Source organism: Corvus cornix, chromosome 3 (assembly GCF_000738735.6).
Source record: "Corvus cornix cornix isolate S_Up_H32 chromosome 3, ASM73873v5, whole genome shotgun sequence".
Lineage (NCBI taxonomy): Eukaryota > Metazoa > Chordata > Aves > Passeriformes > Corvidae > Corvus > Corvus cornix.
This window is the reverse complement of record NC_047056.1, coordinates 25,743,249-25,759,907: the sequence shown is the minus strand read 5'-3', so window position 1 is coordinate 25,759,907 and position 16,659 is coordinate 25,743,249. Positions and strand designations below refer to the sequence as shown.

Below are 16,659 nucleotides of genomic sequence, written 5' to 3'. Positions count from 1 at the left end.
TCAGTTGTTCTCCGGAAAAAGAAAGAACAGGGAGCCCCTCTGTTTTCTTTGAGGTGGCAAGCGCCGAGGGCAGCGACCTGCTCTGATCCGGGACAGCGGGAGCTGCCCCTGCGCGGTGCCGGGGAAGGCATGGTGGTGGTGGCGGTGGCAGTGGCAGTGGCAGTGGCAGTGGCAGGCACCCGGCCAGCAGCGTGAGGGACGCAGGGGAGCTGCGGAGCCCCAGCACCCGAGGATGTCGGGCAGAGTGTCTCCCACCCTGGAGAAGAGCAGCAGCATCGGGCACACTGGCGAGGGGAAGGCTGTGGGGCAGGTCCCCGACAGCATCAGCGTCCAGGGTGTCTCCTACACCATCAGGTAGGGCTGGGAGGGCGGTGTGGAGGATCCCTGCTCCGACGGCAGGGGCTGCGGGAGCGGGCTGGCACCGCGGGCTGTGGGTTCGGCTGCAGCCCAGCATGGCGGGAGCGATGGTGCCAGGCCCCTTCATGGCGCCAGGCCCTGCACCTCAGGGCAGAGCCCTGCGGAGGCTCCCCGGATCTCCCTCCCACGTCTCTGAAGGACGTGCTTTAGAGGAGATTTCCGAACATTGTGCCTTTTCCCACTGCCTTTCTTACTGGTGCTAGAGGGATAACACGAGGCTCTTAAGGAAAGGAACAGGTGGATTAATGGCTGGCAAACATCATCAGCAAATCCACAGTTCACGTTTGGCCTTTGGTGTAGCCCGAAAGCCTCTTAGCAATCATTCTGAAAAATGTGCTCAGACCTTGTTTTATCTTACAGAAAATGCCAAAGTTAAAGCCTGAGGAGGGGAAAGGCTAAGGGGGAAAAAACTTTTATTTTTATTTTTCCATATTTTAAAATCCTTGCAGCTCCCATCCCACATACAAGTAGCTATAAACCATTCACTTGCTTTGTGCAAAATTTTTACGTATTCTCTCTCTATTTTTTTAATTGATGTTTGTTTCCCAAGAGAGCACGTTGGCCCATGGTGGAACTTTTCTTTATATTGTAAAAAATGGACCCGGCAAATACTTAAGGATGTTTCATTTCACATAGAGAGTGGCCAGATCATGGGGATTTTAGGAAATTCTGGTAAGTTGTTCCAGTACTTAAACAGAAATAAGGTCAGAGTTAATACTGGTGACTTCCACCGTGACATGAATGTGACTGAGGTCTGTGTTTTAAATAATGAAATTATGGCTGATTGTAGCTTCTGCTTTGTAAAAGTGGTGCGTGGTTTTCAGAGTTGAGTCTTCTGTCATCTAACTAACAATTATAACTTCAATAACAGACATGGTTACTTCAAAACTCAAATGTTTCACTGCAAAGTGTGAATTTGTATTAATTAAATGCTAATTTGCATTCTAATTTTCCCATTTACTTTCCCTTAATTAGCTACATTTTCAGGGCCTATTATTTTAAAGTTATTGAGAAAAAAACCCAACTTTCTGCTTTTTATATGTGTCCATCCAAGTCAGGCTACCTCTCTTGGAATCGTAAAATTCATCTTGTCACATGATTAATTTCCTCTGTTTGAAAGGATCTGGGAAAACAACACTTCTGGATGCCATATCAGGAAGACTGGGACATAAAGACAGCTTCTGTGGTGAAGTGTATGTGAATGGCCGTCAACTGAAGAGGGAACAGTTCAGAGATTGCTTCTCTTACGTGCCACAGGTTGATTTCTATATTTATTTTTTTGTGCTTCCTTTTGTGTAAAAAAAGTTGCTAGTGTAATGGAGTAGTGCAATGTGAATGTGAGTTTACTAGTAAGTTTGGGACAAACCAGTTAATATGAATGAATTAAGCTTGCATGAACAGGAACAAAGTTTTAATTACTACAGGACTAATTGCTTCTTCCTCTTCACTTGTTTTTCAGAGTGACATTTTGTTAAGCTTTCTCACCATACAGGAGTCTTTGACCTACACGGCTTTACTAACTCTTACGAAATGCTCCAACAACTCCATCAAAAAGAAGGTCTGTATTTTACAGTCTTCCACCAGAAAGGCAGACAAGATGTCATGTAATGTTTTCACCAGCAGCACTTTCCATCCATGGCTGTTTTTTATGTTTATGAGGTTTTGCAAGGGGGGAGAGATCCTCCTGGTGAGGAGTAGGACACAAGCTCTCTGGTGGTCCCACCTCTTCAAGGGGTTTGTGCTGGTGCCCCAGGGCATCACCATTATGCTGGGACAAAACCCTTCCACCTGAAGCTGAAGCAGTTACTGCTGCAGGAGATGCTGCTCTTGGTATTGAGGTCAGTTCCCCTAACTCAGAGGGGAAAGACAGTTCTCTGGGGAATTTAGGGCCATGTGTGCTGGCAAGTCTCATGGACAGCAGAACTGATTTTGACACCACTCTGTCTCCTGTAGGACATCTCTCACTAACCACAGCAGCTCAAGAAAGCGCTGGTCTAATAAGCCCTCTACAAGCTATTTTCTTGATAAAATAGGTGTGTTTCAGATTTATTTAAAGGACTCTTTTTGAATTCTGTTGAAAGTAAAATTGGATATTCCTGGCCAGAGGATCTTGCTTTCTCTCTTCACCAATCTTCCACTCAGTACTTTGTAGTTTCCCAGAATTTATGTGCCCTCCTGCTCCCCAATTTTGGAAGCCAGAGCAGCACATTATGCTTCATACCTTAACTTCTAGTCCCACCTCTGAACTCTTCATCTCTAAATGTCAAGTGAAGCTAAAATTTACTCATGTCAGAATACATGAAAATGAAATTTAAAAAAGAATATATTAGAAATAATAAAATAGAAATTAGGCCAGATACCTTCCCACTAGAATAGATGCAGGCAGGGTATTTGTAAAGCTATAACGTAAAATTATGGGGGTTTTTCCCCTGTTTTTTACCATTGCACACAGGCTGGGTTGGACTGTGTTTAGTCTTTTGTAATTGTAATTATTTTTCAGGTAGATGCAGTTATGGCTGAGCTGAGTCTCAGCCACATTGCTGACAAAATAATTGGAAGCCGTAACATCGTAGGAATTTCTGGGGGTGAGAGGCGTCGCGTATCAGTTGCAGCCCAGCTTTTACAAGATCCCAGTAAGTACCATTGCATGGATTTCCAAAATAAAACAAGGCTGTGTCACTTTGTGCTCCTACCACAGACCTCCGTAAACCTCTTTAAAATACAAAAGCATTTGCATTCTTTAATTCAGCAGAAGCCAGTCTGGTGATGACAGAAAAAAATAAGCAGTAATTGAGGTCTGCCATTGATCTGTTAGTTGATCTTGGAAGGCAGACAATTTAAAAATCTTAGGGACTGAACATAGGTTTAAACTTGGATTTTTCCATTTTAACCCTTTCTGGGTTCACTCTTCCCAAATACTGGTTGTGGCCCATTAATTTATCTTTTTTGAGTACGTTAGAGCCATACATGTGCAAGCACTGAGCCTTGTAGTGGAGTAGCTGCCATTGAGCTATGTATGTGTGAGTGCCTTGTATGTTCCAGAGCCAAAAAAATTCCAATGAAAGGAAATCAAAGCTGAATAGCTATAGAAGGATTATCCATGAGAAAAAATTTGTCACTTTTGAGAGAGTTTCTTAAAGGTGGCAGAATCTCATGGAGTGAATGTACAGCACATATTTATTGGATGCTGGAGTCCTTGTAGCCATGTGGATGTGCTACAACTGCTTATTAGGCAGGAAGGAGCTTAAATAGCACAGTGAGGTACATCACTGCTGCTGGGGACTCCTGGGGTGTGGTTACTGCTCAGAATGTCACTAAACTCTATAGTAAACACAGTAGTAATTACGTAGATAAAATTACGGTGAAAAGTCTCTTCCCCTTGCACCCTGATAAAGGTTGGACTGCCCTCTTCTGTGCTATGTCTCATCTATAAAAAATTAATGGATTTGATTATAAGTTTTTCCTTTTCATGTGCAATAAAATAATGAAGAAAATGCAGTAACTTCTTCTGCTTCAATCTTCAATCAATTTTAACAATTCTTGGTTTGTTCATGACAAATTCTCTGTGTATATATAAATTTAATTCAGAATATATAACTTCTAGCTAATTTTGTCACTTACATTTACAGTTATGTACATGCTGAAATTTATCATTATTATTCTTAGAAGCAGATGTATGCATCAAATCTATTTTGGTAATTTTCAGATTTCACCTGAATTTAGAAAAAGAAGTATTCTGCTCTGCAGTATTTTTTAATGTCCTTGTTCCTAGTCACTGAAACTGAACGACTGAAGCTATCTAAAACTGAAAGATCACGTCATGGCAATATCTGTGCATACTCTGCTTTACGTGTGGAACTTCACCTGTAAAATAATTTCTTATTATTTGCCAAATTAGCTTTAAAGGCAGAGGCTATGCCATTTGCTCCTCATTTACCTGAATCTTAAAGCTATTCCTTGTCATTTGACAGAGGTCATGCTACTTGATGAGCCAACGACAGGGCTGGACTGCCTGACTGCAAACCAGCTTGTCTTGCTTCTCTCAGAGCTTGCACACAGAGACAGGATTGTGATTCTTACAATTCACCAGCCTCGCTCAGAACTTTTCAGGGTATGTGATGCCTACTCACTATTGGCTTTTCTACCAGATCTTTTAGTACCTAGGTTCTTTTCAGTATGGAAGTACAAGATCCAGTATAGCTTCTTCTTTGCCTTCCCTTTGCATAATTAGAGGCTTCTCTTGAACTTTGCAGCTCTGGCCTTGTGCCAGTCACAGGGCACTTTGGGACACACATTGCCCTGTGAAAATAGTATGGACTCTGACTGTGTGCCTAACCCTTGTGTTATGCAACTACCCAAACCAAAACCACTGGGAGAAGCCATGACGAGGCATGTGGATATACCTTGGTCATGTGGTGGGGCAGTCCTGCCTTGCAGGGTTTGTGCTGGGAAGAGCATTTCTCCCCTTCACATTACTGTTTCTCACTTTGCTCTTCTGACACATCCATCACCTGCCACACAAATGCAAAACTCCTCTTCCCTGGCTGGCTGAATGGAATGCAAATGATTGTGGAGCCAGAGGGGAGCAACAGTGCTTTTCTGGACTGAAAGCAGCCCTGGTGTCTTGAGAACATGGACTGATCATAGCTGGTGGGAACTTTGCCCTGGCAGGTGTTCACCTGAAGAGCAGTGCTGTTAAAGTCCTCAAGCACTTCAGGATAATCTTGCCAACAATTTGGGGGTTTTACAGACTGGGGCTATTAAGCACCGAAGGAGGTCAGTCAGTAAGTGAAGGTGCATTAAAGTGAAGTCAGAAGGCCACATTTCTTTGTATGAATTACCTCTGTATGCTGCTGTCATTGACAGTTTTGAGAACCGCTAGAGCTTAAAGATGTGTCATTTTGCATAACCGCCAAAGAGAGGAGTGAAAGAAAGGACAAACTTCCTTTGAGAGAAATATAGTAAGGAAGTTTGAGTATGTCAAAACTATTTTTCCCATCAGAGCATTTCCATTACCAAGACAGTAAATGTACTCAAGAATTAATGTACTCCTGATCTGCTCTCTGTGGTGACCAGTGACAGGATCTGAGGGAATGGCCTGAAGTGTGACAGGAGAGGTTTAGGCTGGATATTAGAAAAAGATGGTTCACACAGAGGGTGGCTGGGAACAGGCTCCCAGGGAAGTGGCCACAACACCAAGTCTGACAGAGTTCAAGAAGCTTTTGGACAATGCTCTCAGGCACATGGTGTGATTCTTGGGGTGTCTTATGCAGGGCCAGGCGTTGGGCTCCATGATCCTGATGGATTCCTTCCAAGTCAGCATGTTCTGTGATTCTTAATACATACTGATAGTATATTAATTTTCCCCCAACAGTTATTTGATAAAATAGCCATCATGAGCTTTGGAGAAATGGTTTTCTGTGGGAACCCTATGGAAATGATCACATTTTTTAGTGACTGTGGCTATTCTTGTCCTGAACAATCAAATCCTTTTGACTTCTATGGTAAGTTTGTCTAAGTTATTTTGGTAAAACAATTTGTTTTCTTCCCCAAGTTGAAGTTTTTCTAGAGATGGAAATGTGTTTGAATTCTGCTCCAACTTTTTAGTTATTTTCAGCTCAGAGAGAGGGCTGGCCCCATGTTACTCCCAATGACTCCATAAACCAGCCATATTTGCAGTAAAGGAGTAAACTACCAATAAAAAAAGAATCTCAACTTCATGAAACCTGTGGGTTCCTGATGGCATTTCCTTATGGCTGTGCACTGGATGTTGGAAAATTAATTTGATTCCAAAATTGTGGAAAATCCCATGCTCTTATGGACTCTGTGATGCCGAGCAACTGGAAGGAGTTGTTGCCTGGAAGGAAGGGTGTAGAACCAGTGTGGGATGAGGCATCAATTTCTAGGAATTCTGCGTTTGAGGTTTCTGAAAGTTTGGGGGACTACTGGAACAGAATGGCTGCTTCTGGAGATGATGATAGCAAGCTGTTGGCATAAGCTGGAGAGCGCTGTTTTACCAATTCAGGATGGAAAAATAGGGTAAGCAAGAGACCTTGGAAATGAGGCTTGGTTTTGCTGCAGGACATCCATGTCCCTGATCCATGCAGGCACAGGTTTGAAGAGAATGTGGATGTGTTTGTATGTGTGCATACATGTGTACAGATATGCAGACGTGTATATAACTCTGTTTAAATCCAACACGTAGGTAAATTTCTGGCAATACTAGCTGAGCACTAACCAGGGGATTTGACCAATCCAAAAATCTGCATTCAGAGCAGGCAGTGTTTTCCTATTGTCTAGATGGCATTCTAAACTCAGTGAGAAGAGAGGATGGTTGTTGACATGAAGCTGGAATGGGATAAAGCTGAAAATACTGGTATGACAGTGAGGATAATTTTGTCTTCATGAATTTGAATAGTCTTGAAAAGCATAGATGATTTGAGGTTTAGACCCACTTTTAAAAAAGCTTGGTAAAGAGAGTACTGCATTCTTCAAATGTCAACTTTTGAATGTGACAAGAAAGGGAAAAAACACAGTTTAGAGCAAAGAATCATCAGAATATTTAGTCTTTTGAAAATTGGTAGTTTATATTTTTTTGTGTGATTTGATGTGAATGAAGGGACAGATTCTGATACCATTTACACCAGCAGCAGAGGAAAATAGATCCTGTGTATTGAGTGTGGGTTATATTGTTGAAATGTCACATGTTTATGAAAAGTACTAATGCATGGTAGGCATTCACTAGTTGGTCTAGTTAGTAGTCAGTGTTACAGTTCTTTTAAAGAACACCCAGTTGCCATTTATTTCCTGTGTGACTTCCAGTAAGTCACACTGGCCAAGTTTGAAAAAGTGTTTCTGCATTTCAGATGTTCATATTTGTAAAAGCGAAGGCTTCGTTTTGGATATGTTTACCATTAAAGACAATTCTCCTGAATTCCAGCTTTTAGAACACCGCGGGACTGTTCATAAGCTTAATTTAGGTTTTGAGGACAAATTAAGAATCTTGGGCGAGGCCTCCTTTTCTTTTGGTGAATTTGTATTTTGAAGTTGAACAGAACATTGTGAAACTGAAATCTAAGGATGAGAGAAACCTTAGGAATAAATAACTGATGAAGACATCTTACCAGATGTAGAAGAGTAATATAAAATTGTGTAAGAACAAATGTTCTTGAGAAGAACAATCCAGTTTTCAAAACCTTGGCTAATTCACTGCTGTTGGAGAAGAGGGAAATTTCTAAGGCGTTTTAGCACTATTACTGCATCTGTATGAGTTATAAAAATAGAACACACAAATTTCCCATCTGCCAACAGAAGAATTGCTGCTGCCTGGAGTATGTTTAGGTGGACTTATTAGAAAGGAACATTAACTCTGTGAAGTATTTATATTTCCTGAGTTCCATGGCAGTCAGTATTATTACCTTCAGCTTGGGCTGAGCCTGCTAGGGAAATTTGGCCAGCTAAACATTGTCGAACTACACATTAAAAGAGAAGTATGTCTGTGAAGGAGGTAGGTGAAACCCAGTGCAACAGTGCATTAACAGCTCAAGTAGAGAAGAGCAGTGTCTCTGCAGTGTGAGTTCACACTAACCAAAAAATAAAGCTCTGTAGTTATGCAGGAGCAGGCAGAGGACAAGGGGGAAGCCATGGAGCCATGTCTGAGCATTTTCCTGAAAACCTGAGAAATATGTGACCAGATAAGTCATCTCTTCATCTTCATAAACATACATCCTCTAGTGCTTTGTCTTGTTCTTCACAGCTCTGTGCTGTGAGAATGCTAAAGGTCTGACTAGCACAGTGCTCAGGCCTCGCATTTCCAGATGCAGGACCTGAACTGCAGGGTCCTACAGAGGTCACAAAGCACAGATTTCCTGTAGCTGTACAGTTCATTCGTGCTGCATCTAACAGAAGGGAGGAGTAAAAGAAACCTTGAATACTTTCAATGGACCGTACCATTTTAGAATGGAGACAAGAAGATAGTTGCAAGGGGAAAAAAAGATATGAAGGGAAAATGATGTGTATATAGAGTAAAAACTTTGTCATTTTACAGTGGATCTGACATCTGTGGACACCCGAAGCAAGGAACGTGAACTTGAAACCTACAGTAGGGTTCAGGAAATTGTATCAGCCTACAGAAACTCGGGGATCTTTAGCAAAGTACTGGCAGCTATTGAAAAAACAAAGTGTATGAAGGAGCTGCCACCAATACCATTCAAAAACAAAGACTTACCGAGTGGCTTTTACCAAATATTGATTCTTTTACGGTAAGACTTCTTTTCCTCCTTTTCTAAAGCAATTTTTTTTTCTTCTCCACTAATCTTTCAGGTTTCCCCTCCATGTACAGATGGACTTCCTTGATTATTTTGATCTCCCACTGTACTTGTCCCTGTCTTTTTTAATATATTAGCTCTTTGTGGACACTGTCTAAAATTTGTTCAAAGCTAAATACTCTACCAGCATGTGGTCAGTTGTAGCTAACAGGTTTTTTGTTGCTGCTTTGTTTCATTATCAGGAGAACAACAAGAAACTTCTCCAGAGATAAGATAGGCGTCATCATGCGTCTCCTCCAGAATCTGTTATTTGGCTTGTTTATAGCCTTTTTCCTTCTTCGACTGAGGAATGATGTGGTCCAGGGAGCCGTGCAGGACCGTGTGGGGCTTGTCTACCAGTGCGTGAGTGCCACCCCCTACACAGGGATGCTCAATGCTGTGGCCCTGTGTGAGTTCCTGTCCTGTCTTAAGTGCAGCAGCAGCTATTGCTACCACTCTGTCTTAAATGAGAAAAAGCGTTTTTTCGAAGATAGTAATTTAAAGGATCCTCACACTTCTCAGTAAGGTCAGAGTTGATACAGAAGCAAAAAATTCAGTGGAATTCAAGGGAATATGCCCTGATCCCTGCCTTTCTTTTTTACAGCTGGCCTGTCTATGAAGGCTTTATTCTAAACTGTGCAAAAGATTTGCCTGTGTCTATCATTTTATAGGCAAGACAAAGTCTAGGTCTAGTTAACATCCTAAGTGAGCTCAAAACCAAACTATGGAAAGGATGGAAATACAAAACAGCTTTGACAGCAATTAAGCATAATTGGATATATGAGTATATATGTGATGGTTTTTTTTTTAAGGGTTTTTCTCTTACAGGTGCCATACTGAAAGCAACAGTAGTTTCTATCTAAAACAGCCCTAAAAACTGTTTTGCTCATGTAGGGAACATACACTGCTGTTATCAGCTTGAAATCAGAGCACCTCAATAAATTAGCCAGTGACAGAGGTTTTCTCATGTCTTTAATTTGTATATGCCAAAAGAGAAGGCTGTCCTGCCTGCTGCTAAGTTAGGCGTCTTTCATTAAGCTTACCAATGTTTGCAATCTGCAGGGAGCATGCTTTGCATTTGTAGTGGGGGAAAAAGCAATCAGAGTGGTTTAGGCAGAAAGTTTTTGATATATTCTCAAAGTTGTCTCTGTGCTTCGTGTCATTTCTGCTAGCAACAAGTCTTGATCTCTCTAATGGTAATTTAATTTATTTCTTATATATTTGATTCAGTCCCACCTCTACGTGCTATCAGTGACCAAGAAAGTAAAGATGGCTTGTATAAGAAATGGCAAATGCTTGTAGCCTATGTAGTACATTTCCTGCCTTTCAGTGTCCTCAGCGTGGCCATTTTCAGCACCTTTATATACTGGTAAGCATTTGGACCATCTTTTGGATTGTCATTTTCATTTTGTTTACCAATGTCAGTTACCATGTCAGCAAAAGGCCTCCTGGCATGACTTCCTGCTGTTGTCTCTCAAGATGGTAACACAGAAAGCCTAAGAAAAGATGACACAAATTTAGCCCTTCTCTTTCAAGCAGAGCTGAGAACACTTTCAGAGTAAGTAAATTACCAGTTCTCTAGGTAACTTAGGAAGTTTTAATGGACTTGGGGCAGTTACCATTCTTGTGCCACACTGAAAGCAGGAAGTGGCATTTTACATTGCATTTAGAAAGACAGAAAATATAAAAAAACCCCCAGAACCGAGGAAGTCACTTGTAGATATGTGAGAGTAACAAAACTTTTATTTTCTGGGACATTGCAGTTTAGCTACAGCATATGGAAGTGATGAGATCTGGATCCCTCTCTCATACCCTCCAGAGAAAGGCACAAATTTCTGTCCTTCAATCTTTTTCTTTTCTAATTATGAGAGATGTCTAGTGCACCAATAGTTTTCCTAGGACAGCTGCAATCAGTTGGCAGTCTGTAGTAAAATGTGTACAAGTGATGAGCAGGCTTGGTTTGTGTCCTGGATGCATGTTCTCTGAAGAGCTGTTCAAAAATGGTAGGTGGGATAGACCCTGGTAAAAAGTGCAGGAGGCATTCTGCTGTAGCTGTGCATGTTAGTGCTCTTACTTTCCAGTCAAATGGATGGAAAATGGATAAAGTAGAACTACACAAATTGCTTGGACTACTGAATCAGAATTTCAGCACAGGGACTTTTTTAATAGCATTTTACTCCCATCTAGAAAAACTTAGGCAGGAAAAAAAGATGACTATTCTCTTCTTCCTTCTGGTCTATAGTAGGCAATGAGGGGCAGTGCTCAGCATGTACTTAATTCTTTCTATTTGGAATCTCAATAACTTTCAGCCCCTAAAAAATGAAAAAAGAAGATCCCTGCTCTTCCAGGTGTAAGGACTTGCATGCATGGCCAGGTTTTTTTGTAGTTTGGTGTTGATATGAAAAGTAGCCACCTTTGCCTCCTTAGCTACCTGGGCTTTTATTTCTGCAAGCTGTCAGTGCTGCCTGCTTGAGGCAGGGCTCCCTGAAAAGTCTTTTTTTCACAGACAGACAGAAATTACTCTTCCTCCCACAAAGTGCTGTGCTCACCTTCAGTTTGTGACTGCTGCCGAGAAAGCAGCCGTTTGGAAAGCAGCTTTCCAGGCTCAATGACACGCTCACTTCTTAGCAAGCAGGAAATCCATGTGGGCACAGACTTTGCCCATATGTGCTTTGGTTGGCTCAAACACAATCAACAATAAACAGTGTGGCTTCAGTTAATGGATAATATTTACAGATATTATCTTTCCAATATTGCGGTTGTTTGGAAGCCATCGGTGATGTGTCAAAGTGATTTCACAATGCTCTTAGATCTCTTAGGGCAAGCAGTTTCTGGATGAAATTTTGACAGTTGTATCTGTGCAGGACTGAACTTTCCTGGATGGACTAACTTTTTGAGAGGCTTTGACAGCCTCTGGCAAGTGTTCTTACAAGCCATTGCTCACAGAGTTTGTGTTTGTGGGGTCAGACAGTTGGGTCAGGCAGACCCAAACTCTTACCTGGTCAGACACAAGGCAGGTCTGGCCAAGATCAAAGAGAGCCTCTTTTGCAATCAAGTAAATGTTCTGTCTGTGCAGATTTTCCTAGCTAAAGATACCTCTGGGAAATGTTCTGACACTTCACATTATGCTGTTGTTTTATTGCTGTAATATTCTCTCTTTGAGCTGGGTTTTTTTCTTTTTTTAGGTTTTCTTCTGCTCTATTCCTACCCCAGATTTACTGGTCTGTGTCTCCCTACCTCTGCGTAAAGTATTAGAGTGGCTCAGAGAAGGTGATAGGTTTCTACTAGGACTTAGGAAAGCTGTTTTTTCTGCACCAATCAGTACTTAAAGGTTGTTAAATGCCTTCTAGCTCGCTGAGTGTTTAATACTGGAAGAGTCAATGTGCATCCATTTATTTATAAATTATTCTGGTGTTACCAAAAATGCTACAGAAAACCCTGTGAGAGAATTGATACTTCTATTTTAAGACCATATTTGAACATGGTGGATTAAAAAAAACCACATAGGGTCTTCCACTGAGCAACAAAAAAAAGAAAATTAAATGTTGAATTGCTGCTTGTCAGCTAAGCTAAGCATGCAGTCTGCACCTAGTGTGAGACAATTTTGGTATGAGATATTTTGGAAAAAGAGTAATGTGTCACGATGTAATAAAAGGTTTTGTCATCTGTCACATACACTATAAGGCTGAATTTAGTTTGTCAAGCAATTGCTGGCTTTTCTTAAGTTTTTAATCTTTAGTACAGGTTGAGAGGACTCTTTTCCTTGGGTTAGCTAGGGGAAAACTGGGAACAGCATGTTGCATTAAAGAATGTAGGAGTATGGAGGAAATTGCATTGGTATGAATTACATGGGTGGTGAATTCAATTAGTTTTTAGTTTGAGTATATCCACACTTATGTTTGCTTGCACAGTATCAGAAGTGCAAAATCCCATCTGTTAATTACCTGCATAAAGATGTTCTTTAAATATGTGACTTACATGAATAACTCCCACTGCAAAGACTCTACAAGAAGCAGCATGTTAGTTTAAGAATTGAAAAGCCAAGCTGATTGTCTTGAACCAGCCTGGGTTTCTACAACAATTACATCTTTGCCTAACCCTCTTCAGTCTAGATGGAGAAAACCTCATACATCTGCAGTTATATCACGATAGTAAGTGTATGTCCTTTGTGTTAAGATTCCAAACAATATACTAAGGATTAAGGCATAAACTCTCCACTTAATGAGCTATGTAACTGCAAAAAACCCAGATAGAAACAAAAGTAAAAGCCACTTTCCAAGTTTAATACCCAAACAATGTTTTTTAAATGTTCTTTTGCTCATCTTTGTACAGGACTACAGGGTTGTATCCTGATGCTTCCAGATTTGGAATTTTCTTTGCTGTTGTCCTAGCATCTCACATGATTGGTGAACTACTAACACTCGTTACACTTGGCGTGGTTCAAGACCCAAATGTAGTCCAAAGTGGCGTGGTGCTACTGAATTCAGCTGGTGTGATAGTGGGAACGGGACTAGTAAGGTAGGAAAAAAATCTTTGTTACAGTGTTGCTGTTAAAATGATCCAACTGTGGAAGAATTTTCTAGAACAGTTGGTATTGCAGAAGTCCAGTAGAGCACAGGTAGCAATGGAAAGCAAGTGCAGCTGTGCTCCTTCAGAGGCAGAACTACCTAATCTTGTTGGACCTTGTACTAAACACACAAAACAGACACTTAATACCTTTAGATATCAACACAGATATTGAAGATTTCCCCCAGTTTTTGCAAATACATTAAAGATAAAACTAAACAATTCATATCTATCAGGTCATCTGAGTTCTTTTACTGGTGCTGACATTATGATGTGAAATGCTGTCCTCATTAAAGGGGCCTACCAAAAACCCCTGTTTTTTAGTACAGGTTTTAGTAACTGCTGGAACTTACCAGACAGTAAACACAGGTAATGCTGGTTTAAAAAAGTAGTTGCTCTCAACTATCTTATTGGTGTTATTACCCAGTTTAGCCAGTAAACTTTTCAGTCACTTTTTCTACCCATGCAGACTGACCTATATAAAAATTAAAAAGTAGTGTAGTAAATATGCAGGAAAATTGTGATCCACTTGCTCTGTTACTATGCAAATAAATGGTTTTGCATTTTAATTGTGTGAAGTTTAAACAGTTTTCCTCTTGTATTTGTCAATACTGAAATTACTGGGTTTTTTGAGGAACATACCAGAATAAATGTGTAATTGTTAAATAACATTCTGAAGACGTTGAGCAAGTAGGATATGCTTACCTGAGGCCCTCCCAATGATAATGAAGTAAGCCTAACAATAGATGGTGTTGTCCTCAAGAAAACCATATGAATCTTCACAAAGTTGATGGTGCTTTGTCTCTTTAAAGTAGATCTCAGCTCATACTTACAAAGTAAAGCTAGGTTCATCTCTAATTATTTGGTCCCTGCCTAATTTCAAGAAGATGTGTGTTTATAGTGACATTTACTCCTGCTACCATAGTCTAATGCCTTAATGATAACTTAAAAGCATTAGAGTGGTCTCTAACCATATTTTACAGCAGAGACATTGCTAATTAATATTATGAATCTTTTTGATTAATCTTCATAAGCAATGAAGGACATTAAAAATAGCATTGAGACTTGGGTTGCTGGGGTTTTTTCCTGTTGAATTTTTTTGTTGTTGTTTAATTGTAAGTCTTGAAGTATTTTGGATGCTGAAATTGCCCAGTCTTGTTGAATGTTTCTTCTCATTATTTTTGCTTCATTTTTGCTTTATTATTATTGCTGCAATGGATTTGATTTTGAAGATGGAGTGAGGGGTGGTGGTTTCTTACTTTGGAAGCAACACATTTTGGCAAGTAAGGTTTATACTGGGTGTTGTCATTTCCAGTTTATCACTGCCATGTGAACAGCAAACAACCGTAGAATTCTTTGTGACTGTCCATAAACAAGTCCGGGCTGAATGTTATGACGCTGTACCAAAGGCAGGGACAGCCTCCAGTGTCTCATCACTTAGCCCTAAAAATGGACTTTGTTTGAAAACCCTACAGGTAGAGACAAGAACTGTTTCTGTCACAGGTTAGGTACAATGAGAGCTTGTTTTAATTTGGGGGCTCTTAGTATTTAGGAAAAACCAGCTTAACTTCTCTGTTTCTTTAAGGACCCTTGAAGAAATGCCAACACCTTTTAAACTACTCAGTTTTCTTACCTTTCAAAGATACAGCAGTGAAGTCCTTGTAGTCAATGAATTTTATGGCTTAAACTTCACATGTGGTAAGTGTTCTTAAAAAAAAGTCCATTATATGTAATTTTAAAGAGATGTTGATACTTATTTTCCTTCTATGTACATGTATCCTGATGAAATAAAGATAACTTTTGAGTTGCTAAAAAGAACTTACTAATTAGTAAAGACTATAATGCCACATCAGCAAGCTAGAGCAGAATTTAAATCTTTTGTTCCAACCATTTCTCATTCTTCCAGTTCTTCATCTTCCTCTTTTTCACCTCTTCTCTTATCCCCCCTTTGGAGGCATTTTGGAAGCTAAGTTTATAACAGACTGGGAATTTTTTTTTGAGCATTGCTACACAAATTGCACAATCTAAGATCAAACATCAGTGCAGGGAGTATTGAGAGGTAACAAACAGCTCCAATACTATACAATAACAAACTCCTCCAATACTAGAGAGGCTTCAGTTCAAACATGTTTCCGTGGTATGTACTGAGCAGCTTGGGTCTGTCAGGTTGTGCTTTGCTGGTTGTGAGCAAGATAACCAGCAAAACAAGAGAATCAATCAGGTTGCCAGGGTTAGTAGCTAATATGCATTAGTAGGGCAAAATTTACAGCTTTGGTCCTACCTTAAGATATTTAGGGCTTCGTAGCCAGGTGTCTGTGCTCCTCTCCAAGGCTCCATATTTTTTATCTGTTAGTCTCTCCTGTACCTCTATTACAAGATCAACAACTGTTGGAAAATTAATCCATGCATTTATTAGTACCAATAAACACCTCATTTTTAATGTGCCCTTCAGACAGTCACCATTTCTTGCATTTTGGAACCCTCAACACATATGAACACTCTTAAGTTTAGCACATGGGGCAACTTGCTTCTTGAGGCCCTCCAGATAATATGTCTGAAAAGCCATAAATCTTTGTTTGGCATGGACAAAAGAGAGAGCTCCTAGTGACCCTTTATTCTTCCCCTCAAAAAGTATGTCATGGATTAACTGCAGAAACATAGGGCTTGTCCGGTTTTATTCCAAAGTGATGAGAAATACTGCTGTGGGTATGGTTCTTCATGGAAATAATGTCAGGGAGAGGTGAGGTGTATTCAATGCATGAGCTACAGACTGGAGTCTGAATGTTAATTTTAGTGATTTACCTACTAAAGAAATTGTTTTTTTCTCTTGACAGGTGGAGCCAGCAGTTCCACTGCAAATAATGCTGCGTGCATTTTCTCCCAAGGCATCCAGTTCATTGAACAAAACTATCCCGGGGCACTGTCCCGGTTCACAATTGATCTCCTTGTACTCTATGCTTTTATACCAGTACTTGCCATTATTGCAATTCTAAGCTTCAAATTAAGAGAGAGAATTATTGACAGGCAATGAAAAAGTAGCAATTCCAACAATGCCTAATACTACACTTGTAATTTTATTATGCTCAAAGGCTTATATCGTTGGACTTTAGATAGAATTTAAGTGATGACATTAAATTAAGTGATGACATATAAAACACATTCATCTTCTCATGTTTGTTTTCATCTTGGAAACCAGTGTTCTCCTAAGAGTGTGAATGAGTCCTGATATTGGTATTCCCCACTCCTCTTCTCTGACTGATCTCCAGATCAGCCATAATCAGCAGTATTTCATGTTTTAAAGGGCTTTCTGAATATAATTTAGTCAGCTGTTGCTGACAATTACTAACAACGTAGCAATGGTGCTCTAATT

At 40.3% G+C, this 16,659-nt stretch overlaps 1 protein-coding gene across 1 annotated transcript; it reads left to right on the top strand.

Annotated features, from left to right (window-relative positions):
• The first annotated feature begins 36 nt into the window (after window positions 1-36).
• ABCG5 (ATP binding cassette subfamily G member 5) lies at window positions 37-16,460 on the top strand. The gene is made up of 13 exons (XM_019282300.3): window positions 37-354; window positions 968-1,089; window positions 1,538-1,674; window positions 1,877-1,975; window positions 2,918-3,050; window positions 4,389-4,528; window positions 5,792-5,921; window positions 8,465-8,678; window positions 8,927-9,132; window positions 9,954-10,092; window positions 13,056-13,241; window positions 14,875-14,987; window positions 16,124-16,460. Exons 1-13 carry the CDS (start codon window positions 233-235, stop codon window positions 16,318-16,320), a joined length of 1,938 nt encoding a protein of 645 aa, XP_019137845.1. The 5' UTR covers window positions 37-232; the 3' UTR covers window positions 16,321-16,460.
• Window positions 16,461-16,659: the final 199 nt, after the last annotated feature.